This window comes from Protopterus annectens, chromosome 4.part1, assembly GCF_019279795.1.
Source record: "Protopterus annectens isolate FY-2018-M chromosome 4.part1, PAN1.0, whole genome shotgun sequence".
NCBI classification, from domain to species: domain Eukaryota; kingdom Metazoa; phylum Chordata; order Ceratodontiformes; family Protopteridae; genus Protopterus; species Protopterus annectens.
The window spans coordinates 818,856,581-818,881,045 of NC_056734.1; the positions used below are offsets into that span (position 1 = coordinate 818,856,581).

The 24,465-nt window shown below is 37.9% G+C and overlaps 1 protein-coding gene across 2 annotated transcripts in view; it reads right to left on the reverse strand.

The window, feature by feature from the left end:
- INPP5D (inositol polyphosphate-5-phosphatase D) overlaps window positions 1–24,465 on the reverse strand; it is a 1,064,128-nt gene that overhangs the window by 263,467 nt on the left and 776,196 nt on the right. For both annotated transcript variants that reach the window (XM_044070586.1, XM_044070585.1), the window contains exons 19-20: window positions 19,958–20,047; window positions 13,694–13,807 (exon numbers count right to left, since the gene is read on the reverse strand). In XM_044070586.1, coding sequence (XP_043926521.1) covers window positions 13,694–13,807; window positions 19,958–20,047 — 204 coding nt within the window. The remainder of the gene's footprint in view (window positions 1–13,693; window positions 13,808–19,957; window positions 20,048–24,465) is intronic.

Here is a 24,465-nt window from a genome sequence, read left to right on the forward strand (position 1 = left end):
CTTCTGATGACAGCCCAGTATGCCTTTGAATGAACTCTCCTGTCACTAGTGCTTCATGCTTGGTATTCACCAAATCATAATAGCATGTTATAAACTAGAGGCCTACTGCTGCAGTAGTTTTAGCTAACTAAAATATTTTTCTTTAACTTAGAATTTGGCATGCTGTTCACAGCAGTCTGAATACACGTCACATCATACACAATTTCTGTATGATAACATATGTGCTAAACAACTTTTGGTCCTAGTAGCTAAGTTACTTGAAGTGAACATTTTTTTTCTCATATCTTTCAGTCAATCTGACCCCTGGGAAAAAAAAAGAGTCCTCAGAGGTACTGGTGGCTTCTCAGAAAAGAAAGAAGGTATAGCCAAGATTGCTGTTTTGGGTTTTAAATTCAAATATAAGTGAGAGATGTCTGTGTCATACTTGTACAACTTATCTGGAGACCTGGGCTGTTTGTAGAAGAGAATGCAGCATGTCAAGTATTGTGGCAACACCTCCCATACATAAGAAGATATAAGAGCCCCTCAGATCTTTGTCTTGGGCCCCTTTTAGCAGTACAGAGATCACAGCCACAACATTATCTCAGGGGTCTGACTTGAGCCCCTTTTACCAGTATAGAGATCACAACCACAACATTATATCAGGGGGGGTCTAACTTGGGCCCCTTTTAGCAGTACAGAGATCACAGCCACAACATTATCTCAGGGGTCGGGCCCCTTTTCCAGTATAGAGATCACAGCCACAACATTTTCTCAGGGGTCTAACTTGGGCACCTTTTCCCAGTATAGAGATCACAGCCACAGCATTAGCTCAGGGTCTGACTTGGGCCCCTTTTACTAATTTAGAGATCCCAGCCACAACATTATATCAGATGTCTGACTTGGGCCCATTTTGCCAATATGATGGTTAGGCCATGGGTTTCCCTTGGGATTCTTTACAGGGCCCATTTTAAGTAGAGAAATCCTAGACATGGGAGTTCCTCAAGGCACTGGCTTGGGGGCCCTTTTATTTTTGACATATATTCCGTTATTTAAGGGAACACTATAATCATGCTGATCTGATTCAATTTCCTAAGGACTGAGCTACACTCTGCAATGCAGAGTCACTGAAATTTTAACAAATGTACTGTAAAAACATTTTAACTGTCTCAAGCACAGAGAAAAAGTTAGTGCATTTAGATATTGTTTGTTTGTTAACTGGTGTACTAGGCTGATCATACAGTGACTCATTTCAGCCACAGCTCAGGTGGTATATTATAAAATTAGTGCTATACACCATGCAAGAATAGTGTACCAAGCACAGCTGGACTGTTACATGCAAAATATTGATATACTATAGTTACCAACACAAGCATAATGAGAGAGTTAGTAAACAGTTGTACTGCTGTGAATTCCAAACTAACTACAGAAATAGAAAGTTAAATTAATATTGATACCTATCCAATTGTCATAGACTAAACAAAACAGACAACTCACATAAAGTTAGTCAAGAGTGTAATCTGACAATATAAATAATATTTCCATTATTTACATAGCCTGTGACAGTCAAGTGTACAGGGAAATACAATCTTTATATAGCAACATTTTTAGATGTATCATTAGGTTAGTTAAAGAAAATGCATTAATTATCTGGTTTGGAAAGGAAGTTAACATTATGCTAGCTGAGGGCAGACAGTAGTGGAATAAACATGGTTCAATATTAGAAAATAATTATTCTGCAGGGTAAAGACAGTCAGTGGACTATTTTGTAAAGATTTAGTGAACACAGAGATTTAGCTGACATGAAGAATTGTTTACCATAGGGTAATACAGTCTAAATATGTATATTGTATTCGTAATTAAAACACAATGTATAATGTATTTCTGTCTGATTAGCTGACTGTAGCTAGTTTAGAGGAGAGTTATGTAGTACCAGTACTGTTGATTAATTTGTACATGAAAATAAAGTAGAGAAAGTCATGCCATTTGCGGATGGAGAGCCATTGTACATATGTAAAGGAGTGTTAGTAATGTATATAGTGAGGGGAACATAGAATGAGTCGACATATTTGAGTTGGTATTGTTTGTAGGTTAGAGGCATTTTTAGTATTCAAAGCTATCTGCTCTACTCATCATTCAATCTTCCTGCTCACAAATTCACAGAACTGGGATCTGAAAGGACAATAGGTGTAGGATCCTGAGTCCGGTCTGATCTGTGGTAACACTGGGTTTTCCTTATGCGTAATCCAGTCATGGAAGCATGAGAATAATCGATACCATGTACCCAATCGGCTGACTAGATAATTTAAAAAAGTTAAAAGTTTTTTTTTATACGATGCGTTCTTCTTTAAGAAGAAAGTCCGTGTGTGTTAACAGTCCAGTGGCATGACATCATCGCTCGTGAATATTTAGAAGCTTGTGGCGGGAGTTTACAAGGATGGCTTTGCAAGCGGGATGATTCGGCGGGAATGGAAGAAGATGGGACCTGAAACGGAATAGCAAGGGACTCAAGGAGTAAACAGACGGAAGATGGCAGGTAGAGTTGTGTGTGTGTGTGTGTGTGTAATGTACTATAGGGTTGCCAACTTGCCACCTTTTCAAATGTCCAAAGTGGGACATTTGTTGTGTGTACTTGTTATGTTAAAGTGATGATTGTTTTATTAGTGGCTTCCCCAGCTGCTGGAGATAAAAGAAGATTTTAAAAATATAGCAAATATTTTTTATCTAGAAATAAGACTAGCTAGAGCCCTAGCTATTCTAAGGGAAAAGTGATCTTTAGCAATTTTTAGCAGAGCCTGGGATGGCCCAGTCTGGTGGAACTGATCATAGCTTTTGTTGGGTTCTGAAAATCATAACTTATATTTTGAAAGGTTAAGAATTAGTTTTCTTGAAGTAAACCAGACAGCTGCAGTAAGAAGGTTTTCAAGCATGTATAGGCAAACATACGGTGTGTGTACTTGTTAAAGTGATGATTTCTTTCTTTCTCTTGAAATGTCACCATAAAGATGTGTGGGACATTTCACTTGTTAGTTCTGGGAATTTTTGTGAGGCAGGGAAATAAGTTGTAGTCACTGCTAGAGGAAATCTGAAGCTGAGATGTCTAGGGCAGCTTTGTAAACCATCTACATGGACTGCAGAGATAGAAATGAGGTTGGACATTATTATCTTGACTGCAGGTGCAAAATTCATCTGTATCACTTTAAGAAGCAAATGTAAATGTTAAGTTATAATATCTGTTTGGTACCTACTGCTGTTTTTTTTTCTTCTTTGGGGGGATTGATACCTCCATAGCTAAAATAAAGGTAGATCAGGTAATATCAGTCTATTTTTTTATGGTCTGTAAGTCAGACGTTGGATAAGAAAACATGAAATGATTTACCCCAGAATTCTTAAACTAAAGCCAGAGACCACTAGCTGTAACTTTAACAGCTCACATGAATATGTAGTATCTGAAGACTAACAAAAATGTAATGGTATATATTTATGAAAGGTGCCACACTATGCATCTATTACATTGATCTCTGCTATAGATAAAAGATGGAATTCAAAGCTACATCTAAGATAGGATGAAGGAATCTGCTGCCCAGGCAGCAAACTGTTAAAAGCACAGTTGACACTGTGGAGGAGATGCTGATTGGTCCCAATAGGTGAATGGTGCAATTTTGTGAGTATCAGTTAATCATTTAAGCAGCTGCAGTTAACATACATCTGCTTAAATTATTTCATACTACTGCTTGTAGTGTCCGTGTTAGTAATTGTGACAAGGATAAAGTGTACTTCTTTAAGTTTGTCGTAAATACAGGAAAGAGTTACTATGTAGAAGTATTTTGGTACTTTACCTAGTGCTGACAGGCTTTTTCTCTTTTCAGAGATACAGCTGAGTCGAGTAGATTTTACAAGGAGCTGCAGGGGAGCAAAAGTTTAGTGCTGCTTATGTTTAGTCTGCTTGCATTGTTAATAGCACAACAGATAGTGTACTTACTTTAGATGCTGAAGGCTGTGGGTTCTACTCTCACAGTAGGTAAATGCATTGCTGATGCTGTATTGTGTTGTAAAGGGGTGGATGCTGCAGTCTTTTGGCAAAGATACCTAGTAACTATGGAACTGTTAACAGTTTGCTATCCATTCCCTATTGCGTATTACTAGCTTTTCATTTTTTATTGCATGCAACAAAGGCAAGTTATTCTTCAAGGGTAACAGGCACTTTATTTGTAGATTAAACAATGACATATAAAGTGTTTGCTAGCAGCAACCTCTTTATTAGTTACAAATTTCTTCAATGTGGATTTTACTACAGAGATTGTGTATATTTTTACTGATACTGGTGGACTTGAGTAGACTTTATGATGGAAATGTTCTGAATTGGGCAATTTTGTCATTGGTGGATGCCTTTTGTTTCATTGTTTACTGGAAAAATGTTCAAAGCAATAAATTTAAAATGCCCTCTAACAACTGTACTGTATTGTACAAGGAATATAATGTAATACAGTCAGGAAGGTGTATTAAAGAGCATGTTTATGTTGTGTTCGAGGGGCCTATGATTTTGAAGACAGCCCAGAGTTAATATTTGCCATTGGCAAAATGTATTTTCTGTGAAAGTGGTTTTCAGTGCTGTTTCAATGCATGTGAGTTTAAAGGGCAGAGAAGTTTTAATGTTAATCTAGTTTCATTGTGAAACTGCATTGCTTTAATAGATATGTATTAGGGTTTGTGCTGTAAAATGCAAAATAAAACGTTCAAATGAAATCCTAAATCATCAGAAGTAAAGCAGTATGCACATTAGTGTTTATGGTAAAAGGAATGGGACATTGGAATGGCTGCAGGGGAGGCTCCATTTGACCATGATTTGTTGAACTATACCTCTCAGTTGTCCATATCTTTGCAGAATGGTAGATATTTGCTGCTTATTTTGGTTTGTTCCTCATAAAATTTGTGATTTTCTAGCAAATCATTTAGGAATGAAGCCATTAAATGACAGACATTGAGTTTCAGATGTCATAACCTTCAGAAAATGCATGCTAATGCAAGACTGTAAGTTTTATAAAGAGCAATTTTTAGTAGTGTTTGTATGTTCCCCAATATATTTGGCCTTGTTCAGATTTCCTGCATTAAGAGGTTGAGAGGTATGTGCAAATCTATTTGTAGATTAGGAATATCCAAACATCTCAATCTGGCTCAAAATGTTGCTCTCCCTAATAATCCCTCCTCCAAAATGACAATTATATATTTCAGAAATGCATGTGGATGCTCTTATTTTGTTACGCGCAAGTTAACTGTTAATATTAAAAGGTGTCCCTCTTTTGACAGGTATTTTGCATCACATTTTGGTCTGTTTTTCATAAAATTGTGGTTTTCTGGCAAATTAGTGGCAAGTCATTAAAGATTGAAGTTAGAAAATAATGGCAGACATTTGAGTTTCATATTTTATACCCTTCAGAAAATTTGTACTAATGTAAGATCTACCTGTTCTGTTTATTTAAAACTGTGTCCCACTTCTAGTTCTATGTATGGCTTTGTCCAGATTTCTTGCTCTGAAGTCGAGAGGTATGAGTGTCAGAGCCATCACTGTCAGCCAGAGACATTTCAAATTATGACATACTTATTGCACCCCATCCCCATTGTAGTGGCTCTGGATGTGTCCAAGGAAGGCAAGGAGCAGTTATGCAGTGTAAGTGTGCAGAGTATTCCCCATCCAAGGTAGATCCATGGCTTTTCATCTGTCCTAGATTTTGCAAAATGTTCTGGTTTTCTATCAGATGTTTATACTGTTGATTTATGCTTCTTATTATTCAGGAACTGCATGCTGTCACAGTGCCCTGTTGCTCTGTTTAAGTAGCCATGGTTTAATGAACATCAGGTAAGCTTGTCGGAGATTGTAAGCTGCAAGCTTTAGTAAGCATATTGTTAAAGAATTACCAGCATTGAAAGGCCATGCAAAGAATATTTACATGACTAGATAATGTATAAGCCTTGGGTATTGAAATGCATATGACAGTATTTGTAATAAAAGGACAGGATTACAGTATTTTCAAAAGCTCATTACATTTTATTGGAGACAAGTGTCTTATAGCAGTGTCTGTGTGTTAGTACACTTGTAGTTGGGTGGCTTTAATGGTATATGGTAAATAAGCATTGCTACCTTACTTAAAAGCCAAGCCCTGCAACAACTATCTCCACACTGAAGTCAAAACACAATAGCTTTGGTGGGTAAATGTATTCTGTAATAATCAAAAAAGGCAAATGTTTGAAATGACTACAGCTTATGTGCAAACACAATAGGTAGTGATAAAACAATGCTCTGCTAAAACATTGCTGAGCTGCAGATCAGTTATCACTTTCACCCACTTCAGATCAGCAACCTTCCCAGAACTAATTAAAGTCTGGCCAGAATTATTTGGTGTGTGTTCAGCTGTCCAGATTTTTGCCCCATATTCCTCCTAAAAAGGATTGAAGTTGCTAAATGAGATTTCAGTTTTAGATGTCATGTCATTTAGAAAATGCATACTAACACAAATCCTGCTACTCTTGCAATTTTCTAAGTTTCTGAGAGCCATATTTATAGTCTGTCCCTATTTATTTTAGGCTTTGTCAATATTTCTTGCACTAAGGTTGAGGTCTTGAGGGGTGTGGTATGTTTGTGAGAGAGAGAAAGTGAAATGCCCAAGCTAGAGTTAGCAGGTAGATTTTTCAAGTGCATTTTCAAGGAACTGAGTTTTAAGGGAAGCTAAGTTCACTGCTGCTCATGCCAAGTCTGTTTACTATGTGCAACTGTTTTGTTTAGCAATTGGTATCTCTATTGTGGTATAAAGCTTTAAAGCTATGTTAGTAGCACCACAAGTAGAATACTTGAATCTTAATGTAAAGGCTTGAGGTTCTATTCCTACAGCATATACATTTGTATGCTGCAGTCCTCAGGATGTCCTCCTTTGGATGAGATGCCTAATAACTATGAACCTGTTTTTCAGCTTGTCATCCATTTTCTATTGCAACATACCAGCTTACCATTTTTTTAATTTAACATAGGCAATTTATTCTTAGGCACTGAATTTGTAGATGAAACACTGAAATATACAGTTTTCTAGCAACATCTTCATTAGTTTCAGATATCTTTAATGTGGAATTATTCAGATTACTTTAGACACTCAAACAAGTGTTGCTGTGTAATACAAGATATAGAATTCAATTATATATTATAATTAATACAATCAGGTAAACCAAATAACTTTTGCATGACCCTAACGGTGTGCAAGGAACCTATTGCTTGAAAACAGTTCAAAGGTAAATAACCTGCCACTGGCCAGATGCATTTTCTTTGAATGTGGGTTTCAATGCTGTTTCATTGACAGTTTCAAAAGTAGAGAAACTCTAATGCCAAGTCTGTTTTCATTGTAAGACTATTGCTTTGTTTAGGTTTAGTAAATGTCTCGGTGTTTGGGCTATAATGTTTGAAATAAAAGTTGTAAATTAAATCCAACTGCCTGTAATCATTGTAGAACTAAAGCATAAAACAGTATGCACACAGATTTGAACAGTGTCTACAGTAAATGGGGAGAAATAGCCAAGTAATGGGACACTGGAATGGCGGGTGGGTGGACTCTGTGTTGGAAGGGGGCGGGGTGAGCTATGTGGGTGGGGCTCTGGGTTTGCACCCCCCTGCAAAAAATCCTGCGGGCTCCCTTGCATGTACCCCAGCACCCCAGCTCCCTTGAAGATGCATGACTTTGACTGGAGAAACACAGGAAGAACTGTCGAAACATGTCTACTTTGTCTGGAGGAAGAAAGGTTCTTCCCAAAGCTGAATTCAACAAACATCTCAGGAAAATCATTCTGTGAAAAGGGATTGGAGAAGACTTCGGAAGGGTGATATGAAAACCCAGATGGAGTAGACATTTCTGAAAATCTGGTTGTTAAAGACTCTTGACAGCTGTAAAAAGAGTCTACAAAGATAAGACAATTGTCCAAATATGGAAAAATGCAAATACCTTGAAGTCTGCAGTAAGTAGTGACTGGAGCTAGGCATTTTGTGAATATCCTTGGTGCGGTGGATAGTCCAAAGGGTAAAAGAGAGAACCGATAATGTGAGCCAAACAGACCAAATCTATGACCTAAGACAGGTTCTATGACTCCTGATACAACATGTGGTTTAGGATGGAAGGAACTAGAGAGATCTGGATCCCTGTACGAGGGAGAATCCCCAGGAAAGGAGACAGAGATTCCCATCTCCAAGTGTCCCCACTCTGGATTGCCTTCAGAACCCAACTTGTTGGAAACAATCTGATGCCAGCTGGAGGGCTGTAGAGGAAATAGTCATGTTGACTATGAGGACTGCTCTTGGTTTTTAAAGGTCTTTCCTTTCTTTTTAGAGCCTCTTTTCCATTGCTTTGTAACACCCTGTTTTTCAGTGCCTTGTTACTTAAATTGCTTATGGGAAAAGGGGTTGAGGAGAAGGGAAATTACTATTTGCTTTGAAAAGGGGGGGGGGGTGTGTGGAAAAAATTAAGACATTTGAATCTATTTTCCCCTTTCATCATAATTCTTAGTGCCTCAGCAGCAGACAGGCCAAAACAAGCCTCTTTATTTACTGGAGAATTTATAATCTTGGTTTTAACATATTCAGGGAGATTTTAAAAATGAAGTCAAGCAAACCTCCTCTATACTGACACAGTAGCTGCTGCTCTGGAATATGAATCAGCAGCATCATAGGCCAACACTAAGGGACTCTGGTTAACAAAGTTCACAGATGACTGCAAACTGGGAGCCATTGTTAAATCCCCAAATGATGTGGATATTCTACAAAAGGGCCTTACAGAAACAGATGCTTGGTGCTAGAGCCATGGGCTCAAGCTCAATGCCAAGAAATGTATAGTTATCCCCTATGGGAAAAAAAACATGTACCTGTGAATTACCACATAGGTGGCAGTACACTAAACACCAAAAGTGTGAAAACAGACTCAGGGATACAGGTGGACAGTGGTCTCACCTTCGATAACCACATTGCCACAATAGTCAGGAAATCCTTCTATGTGGCACACCTCATCACTAAGGGCTTTTCATCCGGAAAAAAAGAGGTCATTGTCCCACTGTACTCATACCTCATTAGACCCATTGTAGAATACAATGCCCCGTTTGGTATGTACCTCTCAAGACATCTGCAACAACTGGAAAGGCCACAGAAATATCCCACTAAAAGAATCACAGGCCTAAAGCAGATGCCCTATGCTGACTGTCTAAAAAAACTCCAGTTATACTCAGTCGTATATCGTCTACTCAGAGGCAATCTCTGCTTAACATACAAGGCCATGTCAAACACAGAGCTGTTGGACATGCTACACTTAAAGAAATCCCAATCCCTCAGAGCCACACGCTCCAGGGATCTAAACCTTGTCATCACAATGAACAAAACATGCTGGAGAGATAAGTTTCTGACCCAGAGACTCCCCAGACTCTGGAATAGACTGCCCATACATGTCAAGCAGAGTGCCTCTTTGGCCTTCTTCAAAAGGAACCTTGACAACTGGATGGGAGATAGGAAATTCACCCTGGGGATCATGTCAGTCACCCTGCTAGACAGGGGTCCAGGGAAGTAAATATTGTGGGAAGAAATAGTCAGGGAATTCTTATGGCTAGGCTTGTATAGGCCCTAGGACCACCCTATGAACCTATGAACCTATACTTTAAAATATGCTTAGTCACCTAAGCAACAGATATGTCACAGTAGTATTTAATTTAAAATATGCTCAATCACCTGTGAAACAGCTGTCACTGAAGCATTTAATGAATTTTTTACCTTAGAAGGAGGGAGGTTAACCATTAACTTCTGCATGTTTTCAAATGCTAACAGTAAAAAACTTAACTTTCATAATTTAATTTACAAGAAGAATGCATATTCTTCCCCAGCGTATCCCCTGCTTTCTCATCCATGTCAGAGGAAATGAGATAAGCAGTAGTAACAACTTCAGCAGAAGCAGATTTGGATAGAGAAATAACTTCTGTGTCTGCTTTAAGATTAGAAAACAGGTACTTGTGTGCCTGGGGTACCATGTATAGCCTGTCAGACTACATGGGAGGAGGAGGCTGTCAGGTAAGCTAGAAGGAGTGAGAAAAACATTATTTAAAGTAGGCAAGACTGGAGGAATAGGCATCTCTAACTGTTATGCATCATAGTACATTTTGTGTGCCACAGGAACCTCATTCTGGTCTCACTGAAAAATCTCTTTCATCTTAGATAAACTGCCAGTAAAAGAAATCTCTTCAACAGGAAAATTTGAAGACATGCTTTTTTCAAAATGAGATAACACAGACTGAGAGGAATTTCCCAAAGTACAACCTCCTCCCCAACAATTTATTTTCTTCATACTGAAATTCTCTTTCAAAAAGAGAAGGGTCTCTTCTCCTTTTCTTGTCTGAAGAAATAGTAGGTAAGGAAAAGTTCTAATAAGTTCCTTGGCAAATTCCAGTAAGTCTGCCCTGTCTATAGAAATAAACACAGGATATTGGAAGCTTTTTCACTAAGCACACAAGAGACTGACTGTTTGTAGGCTCTCCCTTGCACCAAGGGCATTTGTACAGGCACAAAGGATGTGGCTGGCCCCCAGTCTATGATGGCTGAAAAGGCTAAACCAAGAGGGCATGGGGAAAGGGGGGCAGTCTTATGAACAAGCAGTCACAACAGTCACCAGAAGCTGAGGCAGAACAGGAGACAGGCTGACACCCAAAGACTCCTTCACAAAATTCTTCCTTTTGTGTACAAGGAAGGTAAAACCACAGAGACCAAAGGTTGCTACATGGATAAGCAAAAGAAGAGAAGTCAAAGTCAGGTAACATATCCAGCATGAATTGATAAAGTGTAATTCAGAGGAGAAGTGGTTTTAAAGTAAGAAAACCACTCAGAGTCCGTTACAAGCATACTATCATGTTCCAAACACACAAAATGCTCATTTATAAGCAAAATGTCTGTCAAAAATAACACATTTCTCCACAAAAAGATCACATAAGCATAAACATGAGAACTTCCTAAGAAAAGAAATGACATTCCAAAACATTCCATTTCCTAACTCTACAAGAAAAAGTCACAGAAAAACAACAGTTTTTTTTGCCAAATACATAATGGAAGACTTTCTCTAACAGAGACTAATCCTCCGAGCTCCTGAACATCACTAACTGCCTAATAGCTCCACTGGGACATACTGAAGAAGCACTCACATCTGTGGCAAAAAAAAAAAACAAAACAAAAAAAACCCTGAAGCCTTCTTACACTCCAATTCCCTTTTATGGAGCTGTTCACAGTTGGTGTGGAGGGAAAGCATCTAAAGCTGTATAAATCTGGCCAGTCGCAAAGGTAGAATCCCATATAGCTTAGGTACTACAACAGTGATCTTTGTCTGAAGATCAACAGGCTATGCCTGTAAAGCAATTGTGTTGCATTATAACTCATTAAGGCCACCTGCCAGTATTTTTACAAGTCAATTCTCCTCATTAGGCAGTTGTACCATGAAATGAACATGAAAACAGCAAATGAACTAATGTTTTAATAAAACTAAAAAAAAAAAAAACATTTCTTAAACTTTGGCAAAAATATTTAAAGTTTTGTCTAACCTACAGCAAAAACTTATATATTGTGAAACACTGATATTAAACAACAGAAAGAGGTACAATTCTACAATATTGCACCTTCATTGCGTTAAAAAGTAAAAACAACTCTTTGAACAGACAAAGGGTACAGATGGTCCTGAAAATATTTCACTAGGCAGCACTTACTGACCTTTTCTGGTAATACAAAAAATTGATTTGATTCAGGGGGGCTGTATCACTTTGTCAAATCACAAATCAGCGAATGCTTATTCATCGAACACCTATTCACTGAAGCTACTAATAAACTGAGTTTTTAGACAATTTTTTCCTAGGGCAAACTAAGGGTAGTCCAACCTAGCGACCGTGAACAAAACCATATAACATAACACCTACTCTAGGGGGGTATAACCCTCCCAACTAAATATATCAACTTTGAGATCACACTACAGTGGGGAAAGGGGCAATTTCCAGAAGGTGGCCAACCATCAATTTGCCCTAAGAAAGATTTCACTGAAAACTCAGTTTGATGATTAGTAGATTCAATGAATAGATGTTCGATGAACAGGCGTTTGCTGATTTGTGGTTTGACAAATAGAGACCCATTTCAGGACATATTTGTTGTTTTCTGTCAGGCTGTCTGACAAAGGCAGGGAAAGTAGATCCTTAGTAGTCAGAAGACTGGGGATAATTGCTTTATTTCTAACATTACTTATTTGCATCATAAAAGAAAGGCAGTGTAGTTTGCATTTAAATTTTACTGAGGCACAGCCAAGATGGCATACAAAGAAGATCAGATTTGCCAGGGGAGGATCTCTGGGGCTTAAGTAGTTGTCTAATCACCAGTACCTATAGGGAAATACTGAAATTTCTCTGAGCACAGTAAGCACAAAGGCAGCGAGTACAGGAAAAAATGCATGTGTTCACTGTCTTAAGGCAGATTCTAAGCATTGCTTCTTAGTCCAAAGAAAAGACAATGCACTCAGCAGTTTGGAGTCTCTCAACCCTACCACATTGGCACCATCCACAATGTAAATACCATAGTAACTGCATGTAATACATCATTCTGCTAGAATAACCACACATTTGTATGTGAATCTCAGGCATATATGTTTCAGCTCTAATTCATTAATTTGGGTCAAAACTACAATAAATCCATTGCTGTCATCTAAGATTGGATTAAATGACTTAAAGGAAAACCACAGCTTCCAGAAAAAAAATCAAAAGCAGCTAGAACCAAACTAAGAGAGTTATACTGTATAGAAAGCTGGAAAAAAAGATGATGATAATGATTATATAGCAAGAACTGAAATCAATCATTTGTCATGTAGTACAGCAGTTGATCTCTGATGTCACCATTTATCTTACATCCTGATCATTTTGCTTCAAGTTCACTTTGCCTAAGTGTTGTATAAGAATTAGATTTTTGTTTGACTGCAATATTTTTACTGGACTAGATATTTTTGCAGTCTGATGTAAAAGTTATTGATTATGTTACAGTATACATCAAATTTCTCACATTAAATCCATTTGCTGTTCATTTTCTACAAGGGGGAATGATGTATCACCTAAATAGTTATGTCTTTAATCAAGCAGAATGATACTGCATTCAGAATTAATTTGAATATCAAATCCATCTATTGGTGGCAGTGTTATTAACAGGCAAAGTGTTAATTAACTTTTTCACAAATCTGACATGCCTGAACAGCACCTGTAGTCGTGTTATTGTATCCTGGTGACATGCATTTCACTGAAACAAAACATTAGCTATAAGGACAACAGAATACACACTGTGAAAAGAAAATTTAATTCTTTATGTGCAGCCATATTATTTCATAGACTCCATAGCTCCAAGTGCTGTGAGGTAGTGCTGTGAGGTAGTCACCAGACTGCATTTTGCAATTAGCCAGGTGTACCATTTTTTTCTAACAAAACTGATAGCTCTTTAGTTCTAAGATCAGTAATTAACACAATATTAGAAATAACCTTTCATCATTTTCCTAGATTACTATTTAAATAATGTTAGCAGCAGTATTATCCATGTAATAGTAGAATGAAACATATGTAGAAAGTCCTAAAATATATTTCAAAGTTTTCCACCATTCACCTCAATACGAAATGATTACAAATGAAAAAAAAGTCTTACTTATCAAGCAGCTGGAATGGAATTCAATGATGAACTTGGTCTTGGATTTTGTCTTCAACTTCGCGAAACACTCAGAAAACTCAATTCCACCTTGTAAATTAGAATTGCCATGATCTAAGGTAGAAGAAACACAGAAAACAATTTCACTCTTTTCCTAAAATAGGGGGAAAACTGTGTGTTCCTTCAACCTCCTGAGATTTTTGCCGAGAAAGGAATATGTTAGGTTAGTATCCCTGCTTAGACAGTAACAGTAGCTGTTGTCAAAGAGCACAGGATTAAAGAAGGTATCCTCATCTCACTGTCAATGCTGCCTTGGTTAAATGATTAAGAAATATAATGTCAACTGCTACGGACAGGCCTAGTACCAGTCAGCACTATACATCTACTAACCTTCAACTATTAATTGCAAAAGTATAAAACCGAAGTCAGTCTTTTTAATGCCGCATTCTGGTCCTCAGCTGGACAAATTACCCATACCGAAGCCAGATGCATTCACATTTACCACCTTTACAAGATTATCACAAGCACTGCACTGATCCCATACTGTGGCAGCATACCTCTTAACCAGGAAATATCAAAAATCTGGACAAGGGCCCATGATAATATGTACAAATCGGTGTGCTAATTAACATAACATTTGCATACAAAATATGTAACCCCACCCACTCCAATGGAATTGTGGGATACCAACTTTCAAACGCAAACTGAAGAACAGACACCCAAAATATGACCCCAGAGTCCGCCTGCAGCCATTCCAATGTCCCATTACTTAGCTGTTTCACCCCATTTAACATAAACACTAATGTGCATACTGAGTGTCTTCTACAATGATTATTTGGAGTTCATTTAAAACTTTTATTTTTCATTTTATAGCACAAACACTAATAGCATCTGCTAAACAAAGCAAAATAATCTCACAATGAAAACAGACTTAGCATTAAAACTTCCCTGCCCTTGAAACTCACATTCATTGAAACAGCATTGAAATCCACATTCAAAGAAAATGCAACAGGCCATTGATGGATAAAGATTACCTTTGAGCTGTTTTCAAATCATAGGCCCCTTGCACACAAAACATGTTCTTTGAAACACCTTCCTGATTGTATCAAATTATATTCCTTGTATAATAGAGCACACTTGTTAGAGGCAGAGCGCGTTTTAAATATATTGTTTTGAACATTTTTCCAGTAAGAAATGAAACAAAATGCATGAACCAATAATGACAAAACTGCTCAATTCAAAACATTTCTATCATAAACGTTTACTCAAATTTCTACAATACACAGTATCAGTAAATATGCACAATCTCTGTAAAAGTAAAAGTCAACTAAATAATTCCACATTAAAGAGATCAGTAACTAATGCTAGTGAACAACTTTATATTTCATTGTTTCATATACAAATAAAGTGCCTGTTGCCCTTGAGGAATAAATTGTTTATGCTACATTAAAAAATGATTAGTAATATTACAAAAGGGAATAGATGACAAACTGATAACAGGTTCATAGTTACTAGTTACTGCTGCTAAAGAAGACATTCTCAGGACTGCAGCATCCACCCCCTTTAAAAGTACAACACAGTACAGTATCAGCTATGTGTCTACATACTATGGGAGTAGAACCCACAGCCTTCTGCATCAAAATCAAGCATTCAACCTGTTTTGCTATTAACAATGCAAGCTGACTCAGCATAAGCAGCACTAAACTTCTCTTCCCCTGAAGCCCTCAGCTCCTTGTAAAATCCACTCAACACTTAGCCGTAGCATCTCTCAACTTTGGAGCTCAAGAAATCTGGAAAAAGCCAAAATGTATGGGATGGAGGAACAAAAGCCTCAAAACCAGGGACACATTATAAACATTGCTTGTATAATCCTGGAATGTTGCTAGAATAAAATGTGTTACCACCATGCATTTCACTGCCAAGTCTTGAACTTAGGACCCTGTGCACTACACTGAGAGCAACATATCACTATGCCAAACAAGCTGTTTCCTGAAAGATAGGAAGACTGAAACTTAGATGGCTATCATTTAGTGAATTCAATTTTCACCATAGATCTCATCCTCTTAGCACAAAACACCTGAACAAAGCCAATAATGGTGGAATATAGCCCCCAAACAATTAGTGAATTCAGTTCTCACCATAGCCCTTAACCTCTTAGCACAAAAAAACCTGGACAACGGCAATAATGGGGGAATACAGACCCAAAATAGGGACAATATTGATCTCATAAACTTGGAAAATTACTAGAATAAAGGTTTGCATTACCATGTATTTTCTGAAGAATATAAAGTCTTAAATTCAAATGTCTGTCATTACTAAGTGAATTCAATCCTCCAGAAAACCACAGCTTTTATAAGAAACAGAACAAAAATATGAGGCAAAAACCTGGACAGTTTTCACAAGTGGTGGTGGGTAGAGAATTCAGGCTCTTGTTACGTGTTGTACAGACAGACACACACACACACACACACACACACACACACACACACACACACACACACACACACACACACTTGCAGCTTAATGGACTTCAGAAATCACACACACACACCCTTGCAGCTTAATGGACTTCAGAAATCACACAGACATATCCTTGCAGCTTAACGGACTTCAGAAATCACACCCACCCACCCTTGCAGCTTAATGGACTTCAGAAATCACACACACATATCCTTGCAGCTTAATGGACTTCAGAAATCACACACACACACACACACACACACACACACACACACACACACACACACACACACACACACACACACACACACACACACACACACACACACACACACACCCTTGCAGCTTAACAGACTTCAGAAATAAATACCTTGCAGCTTAACGGACTTCACACACACTGAACTTCAGAAATAAATACCTTGCAGCTTCATGGACTTCACACACACTGAACTTCAGAAATACCTTGCAGCTTAATGGATTTCAGAAATACTTTGCAGCTTAACGGACTTCAGGAGATAGATAATACATACCTAAACGGACTTTAGAAATACTTCAAACCAATGTTCCCGGACCTTGCAGCTTAACGGACATTCCTGGAGCCACCAACTTAAGTACATGGCTGTTCTGTCTGTTTGAACCCTTCCCTTGCAGTTTAACTTTGCAAGCCCGCCCTGACCCTTGCTCGCAGAAGTAAAACAACTGCTCAACCTAGCCAGAAATGCTCGCACTTCATCCCTGGAGCTCAATTCCGACAGGCTGACAGGCTGTTCACTGAGCTGACATCACCACGCACATGATGACATCAGTCAAAAACAAAAACTTTAAGAAGAAAGCCGTGAAACTTGGAAATTATGGGGTATCACTCTGGAATCCTGGCACCCCATTATTTGGGTCCACAAAACTGGTAAAAAATGAGGAATTTGGGATGGTTGAGAGGCATGTGTGGCAGAGTTAGATACAGGGAAGCTATGGCACTAAAACTATGCATACCTAGCATTGTGCTTCTCCAAACACCCTGCTTTATGTTTAAGTGACTTGGTACAGGAATTTATAGATATTCAGTATTCCACTTGTTTTACAACTGATAGCCTTCTTTTCTTGATGGGGGGGTGCACATTCATACTTGTATACACAGATATACAGCACCATCCACCCATTACCTACTGCCACATCATATTAAGCTGCACTACGCCCAGATCTACTCTTGCAGGTACTGTTCAGTACAGCCAACAGAATATAATTTGAAGGAGATTGGTCTCATTTATCAAGTACCTAAAAATTCTAGTCTGTTACTAACAATATTTACTATGCGCCCCAATAGACAGGTCATCTGATAGAGGGAGAAAATAAATACTGGCATTAATGACTATTTCTTGTACTTGGGGTTCCTGCATATGTATCTACTCTGATATGCCCTGCAACTGCACGTTTACAGTTTGCTTATTTGCTTTTTTTGCGGTAAATTTTGTTTCTTAGTGGGCATAGCCATAGACATCTAATTCCTCCAGGTGTCCCTAGCAAAATTCTATTTAGAAAAGAGCCAGTTGGAAATGTCTGCCCTGTCCAAAGTAGAAAAAATTATTAGCTCTCAGAAACTGGTTTTCAGGTAGGTGAGGTATTGGCATGCAGGAGAATGTGAACATTTCATTTTATGAATTTCATCCTAGTGCCACTTTATGGGTTGTACACACTGGAATGTGTGAATGTAGGCAGACATAAATGCACCCCCTCACCACACACACACACACACACACACACACACACACACACACACACACACACACACACACACACACACACACGCACGCACGCACGCACGCACGCACACACACACACACACCCTTGCAGCTTAACAGACTTCAGAAATAAATACCTTGCAGCTTAACGGACTTCACACACACTGAACTTCAGAAATAAATACCTTGCAGCTTCATGGACTTCACACACACTGAACTTCAGAAATACCTTGCAGCTTAATGGATTTCAGAAATACTTTGCAGCTTAACGGACTTCAGGAGAGAGATAATACATACCTAAACGGACTTTAGAAATACTTCAAACCAATGTTCCCGGACCTTGCAGCTTAACGGACATTCCTGGAGCCACCAACTTAAGTACATGGCTGTTCTGTCTATTTGAACCCTTCCCTTGCAGTTTAACTTTGCAAGCCCGCCCTGACCCTTGCTCGCAGAAGTAAAACAACTGCTCAACCTAGCCAGAAATGCTCGCACTTCATCCCTGGAGCTCAATTCCGACAGGCTGACAGGCTGTTCACTGAGCTGACATCACCACGCACATGATGACATCAGTCAAAAACAAAAACTTTAAGAAGAAAGCTGTGACACTTGGAAATTATGGGGTATCACTCTGGAATCCTGGCACCCCATTATTTGGGTCCACAAAACTGGTAAAAAATGAGGAATTTGGGATGGTTGAGAGGCATGTGTGGCAGAGTTAGATACAGGGAAGCTATGGAACTAAAACTATGCATACCTAGCATTGTGCTTCTCCAAACACCCTGCTTTTTGTTTAAGTGACTTGGTACAGGAATTTATAGATATTCAGTCTTCCACTTGTTTTACAACTGATAGCCTTCTTTTCTTGATGGGGGGGGGGTGCACATTCATACTTGTATACACAGTTATACAGCACCATCCACCCATTACCTACTGCCACATCATATTAAGCTGCACTACGCCCAGATCTACTCTTGCAGGTACTGTTCAGTACAGCCAACAGAATATAATTTCAAGGAGATTGGTCTCATTTATCAAGTACCTAAAAATTCTAGTCTGTTACTAACAATATTTACTATGCGCCCCAATAGACAGGTCATCTGATAGAGGGAGAAAATAAATACTGGCATTAATGACTATTTCTTATACTTGGGGTTCCTGCATATGTATCTACTCTGATATGCCCTGTAACTGCACGTTTACAGTTTGCTTATTTGCTTTTTTTGCGGTAAATTTTGTTTCTTAGTGGGCATAGCCATAGACATCTAATTCCTCCAGGTGTCTCTAGCAGAATTCTATTTAGAAAAGAGCCAGTTGGAAATGGCTGCCCTGTCCAAAGTAGAAAAAATTATTAGCTCTCAGAAACTGGTTTTCAGGTAGGTGAGGTATTGGCATGCAGGAGAATGTGAACATTTCATTTTATGAATTTCATCCTAGTGCCACTTTATGGGTTGTACACACTGGAATGTGTGAATGTAGGCAGACATACATGCACCCCCTCACCACACACACACACACACACACACACACACACACACGCACACACGCAACCACAAACAGATGCAGACACACACACACTCACACACACCCACACCCACCCAAACACACACGCACACACACACACACACACACACACACACACACACACACACACACACACACACACACACACACACTCTCTATCTCTCTCTCTCTCTCACAGATACAAATGAATCTGATCTCACACAGACATGTTATACATACACACACTGGAGAACAGCAGCAGCAACTTACAGTCTGATATTTAATGTCCTTCTTAGTTGCTATGGTGACTGCACCTTCACTTGGCAGCAAACTTTGAGGGTAGCCAATAATGCATCCTCCCCTCCTTCCAAATAGATGACACCTTGCTGCTTGATCTTCTTCTTCAGCTCTCTGTCTGGCACTGGACATTCTATTCTCACTCCCAAGCAGGACACTTCTATGAAGTGATGTCTATTGCCTCTAACACAGTTTCAAACACATTCTTCCCATATACCAGCCTACACTGACATTTGTGCAATTCAAAAAGACTGGAAACTCTACTGACCTTTCTTTGGGACAAACTGAGAAGTGACTCCAACATCAAATGTGGCGAAGACAGGTGAATGATCACTGGTCATAATATCAATGGTGCAGCCTGTGACAAAGAAAGTGCAGAGGTGAGTATTACTGGACAAAGCAGATACATACGCACTTACCATAAAAATGGATCTTACCATAAAAAAGGTCCTTAAACAGTGTCTGTAAGACATTGGTGTGCCTTCTTGTGCCCCTTCATGTGCCTCTTAAATGTTTACAATCGAAGTGCACATGGCCCCTTTGAACCATACATGGTATCCTTGCTTCTGTACTGGGGACATGTGCCCCTCAGGATACACATTTCTTTTAGCTTCACACTTAAAACAGGATTTACACTTGCAAGAAAATGCTGTATGAGGGCTATAAAGTATAAAATTGAAATTTACTTACAGGAGGCCCTGCTGTCATTGTGTAAACTGAATCCTCATGTGCAATATGGATTGGAGACAGTAACAATGCTCCCAACGTACAGGGTACTCTTGAAGATTAAATGATATAAAGAGTAGTCACATATCTGTTATATCTTACTTTTAGGAGCCCTCAGCAATGAGTGGAGCTCTTAAGCACTACCCTCATAAGAATCTGAGGGATGGAAAGATCTAAATAATGAAGGACTTTGGGAGTAATGCCCTGAAGGACCACTTACCCAAAAGATACTCTGTTAAATGACAGATGTGAACTGTAATTCTTGGTAAAGGTAGGCACTGATAACCAAGTACCTTTGACACTGATATATGTCATAGACGCAATCCTGACACACACTGGAGACAGCCTAGCATTAATGTTGAGTCACTATGTTTGCCAAGAGCTTTGGTGACAAAAAATGGTGCATTTCTCAGTCCACATGGAGTGTAACTACAAATCCGTCACTGCCAGAATCCAAGACAAACAATTTGTGACACCATCTTCCTATATTCATGTATCATATGAAGGTCAAACCATAACTAATGCTGCACATTTAGTCTTCATAATATATTATCTCCTAGTTGTGGATATCAACTAGAAAGGGAGCTGTCTGGCAAATGGATCAGTGGAGTGACAGCTTAGAAACCACCTACAGGAGAAAATAAGGATTTGTTCTGCTAAAGACCTAGTACATACTAAAGCTGAAGTAAAGCTGCTTATAAATAATACTCTAGAACTAACATAAGTGTTGTCTCCTTCAAGAACAGCACCTTCCAGAACATAAACTTCAATAACAATGATAAAAATCTTATTTACAGGGCAGGTAACAGCAAACAAATTACTCACAGAGAGCATATCTTAAGGCAGTGATGGGTTCTTAAATGGATGTCAGAACTAGAACTATGGGATCATCTTCAGAATCAGTTTCAGCAGTCTTTACTGAGTCAAAGACTTCTCTTTCACCAGAACATAATGCACAGTATGATGCATGTATCCTTACAGCCAAGGAAGTAATATCTTGATCAAAAAATGTCTGAAATGGGCCAGATAAACCTCAGAAATTGTAGAATGAAGGAGAGGATACTTCTTGATCCAGAAGGACAGTTTTTTTTTCATTTGGCCATATAAGAGGCTTGTGTGAAGGAATTTCTGGCCATCTATAGTACCTTAGAAATCGTTTAGGACGTATTTGGAGAAGAAACAAGAAATACTGTAGCACCGATACTTTGAAGTACAGGTGACAATTTTGCAACAGAGCAGAAGCCTGTTTGGGGGGGAGAACAAGTATTGGGGATATTATGCAGATGATCTTGAGTGCGTGTGTTGGGGAATTATGCATAAAGATTTATTTTTTTAAAAGCATACATTAACAACATTCAGATAAGGACACGTTTAAGCAATCAGTGCCCACTTTAATAAATGAGCGGTTTAACTACATTAATAACAACATCTTCATGAAAAAAACAATCATAATTAACAAAAAGAGTATTTACTTGTAAATCTAGCAGAGAATTCCTATAGAGAATGCAGAACTGGTGATGGGCCTGGCAGTTACATAATTGAGTTTATGCACTCCTGCATCCTGATTTGCAGTGACCTAATGACTGCCTTGATCAAGAATCTTCAGTGTTTCCCTACAGACAAAATGATTGTCTAAACTACTGCAAGTCTCTTCAGTAGCAGTAACAGCAAGAGAATGCTTGGTCATGAAATCACATACCATGAAAGTCCTGGTTGTGAAATAATGCTACCAGAGAACTTTTAAAGTAATTTCTTATAAATATGCTTACACACAAATACATATGCATACACATATGTTATATATCTCTCTATCTATATGTATGTATAGATACAAATATACATTTATATCTATATCTAAAACTATATATATATATATATATATATATATATATATATATCTACATCTATGTCTATATCTACATATCTATATCTATATATGGGTCCCCTTCAAAACATCTAAAACCAATAACATCTAATTTTATAACATTGAGACTAGAACAGCAAAAATCCATAACATCTAAAACTCATAACATATAATTTCATAACATCTAAAATGTATATTATGTATCTTGATGGTGATTGTGATACAGTGAGGTTAGGAAATTAACTTTTCCCCACTGTAGTGCGATCTCGGAGTTGCTATATTTAATTTACGGGAGGTGTGCCCCGTGTGTTCCCCCAGCAGAAACGTAGTAAAAAGTGTGTTTGGTAGTTTGGTGTTGTTATATGTGGAGGGGATGTTATTTTTATGTGATTTGTAATGTTGGATTTTCTGATGCACATTTTCGATGTTATGAAATTTGATGTTATGAATTTTAGATGTTATGGGTTTTAGATGCTCTGGTCTCGATGTTATGAAATTTGATGTTATGGGTTTTAGATGTTTTGAAGTAGACCCATATATATATATATATATATATATATATATATATATATATATATATATATATATATGTCTGTGTGTAGACAGATAGATACAGTGATAGATAGATAGATAGATAGATAGATAGATAGATAGATGCATATGTCTATAGCTATATTGATTTATCTCTCACTCCCCAAATATATATATATATATATATATATATATATATATATATATATATATATATATATATATATATATATATATCTAGAGAGAGAGAGGATTAACACCTTGGAAAAATCTGAGCTATACCTTTAAATGTACCTTATGTCTTGAAATTCTCACATAAATTAGGTAATCATTTGTATTAGACAGAATAATAATTTCCAATTAGTTCTAGGAAACAAAAAAATAACAAACAATAAATTGGTTCCTTAATTGGGAAAATCATAGTGGGGTAGAGCAGGTGTTTAGTCTCAAAAATTGTGGTTCCTGGACTTTGATAGTACAGTTTTGACTTTTGGTGGATACAGCCTGAAGGAAGATTAGGTGAAGATTTTCATGCAGAACTGGAATTAAGACCTAGCACAGGCTTATTGCTGTGGACTTTATTTTTACAGCCTAGTGTTGGACTGACTTGTGTGTCACAGGGCTTATAGAGTAACCTCTAAGAACTGCAACCTTACATCAAAGGCAAATAGTGTAGACACATTTGAAATTAACTGTGACAGGCTAGTCGACCACATTTTCCTTTTTCCCTTTCAATAAATGTGAATTTATTCTGTATATCTGATGTCTAGCTAAGAGACAGATATATTGCAGGATTTGCAACAATCAGTCATGACGGTCGAAAAAGGTAGGAAACTGGCCCTGAATAGAGAAATGCAGCTAATGTTGATAAACATGCAAACCCTGTATAGAAAACTGGAAAAAAAGATGATGATAATGATTATATAGCAAGAACTGAAATCAATCATTTGTCATGTAGTACAGCAGTTGATCTCTGATGTCACCATTTATCTTACATCCTGATTATTTTGCTTCTTCAAGTTCACTTTGCCTAAGTGTTGTATAAGAATTAGATTTTTGTTTGACTGCAATATTTTTACTGGACTAGATATTTTTGCAGTCTGATGTAAAAGTTATTGATTATGTTACAGTATACATCAAATTTCTCACATTAAATCCATTTGCTGTTCATTTTCTACAAGGGGGAATGATGTATCACCTAAATAGTTATGTCTTTAATCAAGCAGAATGATACTGCATTCAGAATTAATTTGAATATCAAATCCATCTATTGGTGGCAGTGTTATTAACAGGCAAAGTGTTAATTAACTTTTTCACAAATCTGACATGCCTGAACAGCATCTGTAGTCGTGTTATTGTATCCTGGTGACATGCATTTCACTGAAACAAAACATTAGCTATAAGGACAATAGAATACACACTGTGAAAAGAAAATTAAATTTTTATGTGCAGCTATATTATTTCATACCCTCCATAGCAAAAGTAAATCACTTTATTTATCATTCCATGAGCCTTATAGTACAGATTACAACCCCCCCCCCAGAATTATGAAAGTACTATGACTATTTGTGTGTGTGTGTGTGTGTGTGTGTGTGTGTGTGTGTGTGTGTGTGTGTGTGTGTGTGTGTGTGTGTGTGTGTGTGTGTGTGTGTGTG